The sequence below is a fragment of the Cyprinodon variegatus genome, unplaced genomic scaffold (assembly GCF_000732505.1).
Source record: "Cyprinodon variegatus isolate N-32 unplaced genomic scaffold, C_variegatus-1.0 Scaffold64, whole genome shotgun sequence".
Classification (NCBI taxonomy): Eukaryota; Metazoa; Chordata; class Actinopteri; order Cyprinodontiformes; family Cyprinodontidae; genus Cyprinodon; species Cyprinodon variegatus.
In genome coordinates, this window is record NW_015150517.1 from 433,305 (window position 1) to 434,883 (window position 1,579).

At 43.4% G+C, this 1,579-nt stretch overlaps 1 protein-coding gene across 1 annotated transcript in view; it reads left to right on the forward strand.

Moving 5' to 3' along the window:
• arv1 (ARV1 homolog, fatty acid homeostasis modulator) overlaps positions 1-1,567 on the forward strand; it is an 8,568-nt gene extending 7,001 nt beyond the window's left edge. The window contains exons 3-5 of the mRNA XM_015371734.1: positions 635-788; positions 924-1,148; positions 1,216-1,567. Of these exons, the coding sequence (XP_015227220.1) occupies positions 635-788; positions 924-1,148; positions 1,216-1,340 (504 nt within the window). The 3' untranslated portion in view covers positions 1,341-1,567. The remainder of the gene's footprint in view (positions 1-634; positions 789-923; positions 1,149-1,215) is intronic.
• Positions 1,568-1,579: the final 12 nt, after the last annotated feature.

Below are 1,579 nucleotides of genomic sequence, written 5' to 3' on the forward strand. Positions count from 1 at the left end.
ATATCGGCCAAAATCCCAATATCGTGCATCCCTAGTCATTTTCACTGTTTCCTCCGCATATGGCTTCTGATCTGAGCACTTTCTACAGATGATGCAAACAGGACATCTTAAGGCTGCCTGCCCATGGCTCTCTACTTACAACTCTTCCATAAAGAGCACATATCTGCATGAATAATGGTTTTCCTGTAGACACATGAGCTGTGGATGTGTGCTCCTCCAAACCTGGCTAAACCTGTCCATGCTTGCCTTGGGAGTTTTTAAAAAATTATTTCTATTATAATTTTGGATGTCTGTGTTTCCCTCCTGGATCTGTGACCCATAATCTGATAAATGAACACTATAGATGGATGAAGCCCTTAGGTAGAGTCAACAACAAGTACAGGGTAAAAACAAACGTACAGCCCACTTTCCAGATGTTAAAACCACACATTTTCTTCTACTTCATAATAATGTATTTTATGTTGGTCTGTCAGATAAAGTCCCAATAAAAAAAAAGTAAGAAAATATGGAGTGGACGAAGCCATAGCGTTCCCTTTGCATTGCTCCATGGATCAAAGATGCTTACTGACCTTTCTCTTATAAATTTTAAAGCAAAATGTTTTGTTTTCTTATCTTCTTATCTTATGTTTTGCAGATCCACTGGAAGTTGTGCGTGTTCTGTCTGCTGTGTGAGGCCTACCTCAGGTGGTCTGCGCTCCACGGCTCTGAGCGGAGCAGCGACCCCGCCGACATAATCCGCTACACCAAGGAATGGGAGTTTTATGGCAAGTTTGGATTGGCAGCCCTCGGTAAGATGATTAAACACGTCAAAGCTTCTAAACGCAGAGCCGGAAAACAAGATCGTTTATGTTTGATTTCCCAAAGGATTCATTAAAGCATTCATATTGAAAACAAACTTCTGTATTCTATTATTTTTTTATTAGAGCTGATGGCGTTCTGCGTCGGCGTCCTGTCCTTCCTCTCGCTGTGGATGTCCTGTCTGCACGGAGGGGGCGTAGAGTTCAGGCCGCTCCTCAGGGGCTTGCTGCTGTCCTGCTACGGTAAAGTCCTCCTCATCCCAGTCGTCATCTGGGAGCATGACTACTCCCCGCTCTGCCTCGGCCTCATCAGACTGTTCGTGCTCACCTCCAACTCGCAGGCTATCAGAGGTAAGAAGACACTGTCATCTTTCCACTGCTCTTTATTTGACATATCTAACCTTTTCGTCTCCTGCAGTGATCTTGAACTGCAGCAGGCGTCTGTCACTGGCGGCTGTTTGCTTTGGCCTCTTGTCAGAAACTCTTATCGCTCAGGCCTGCAGGAACCTCCCATGGAGCATTCAGGACCTGTGGACATCATAATCATTGCCAAAGCAGGGATGGATTCCCCACTACTGATACCAAGCTAATGAACCTGAGCTCGGATTATATTTGTATACATTGAACTTCTTTGAAAAATCAGAAACACAATGACTCATTTGTCCTGTTTGTTTTCTCTCCTCTTCATTCAACTAAAAAAAAACTTTGCAACATGAGTATTTCCAAAAAAAAGTTAGATAAAAACAATCCACTGGACTTTGTTTCCAAGTTTGAAGACGTTT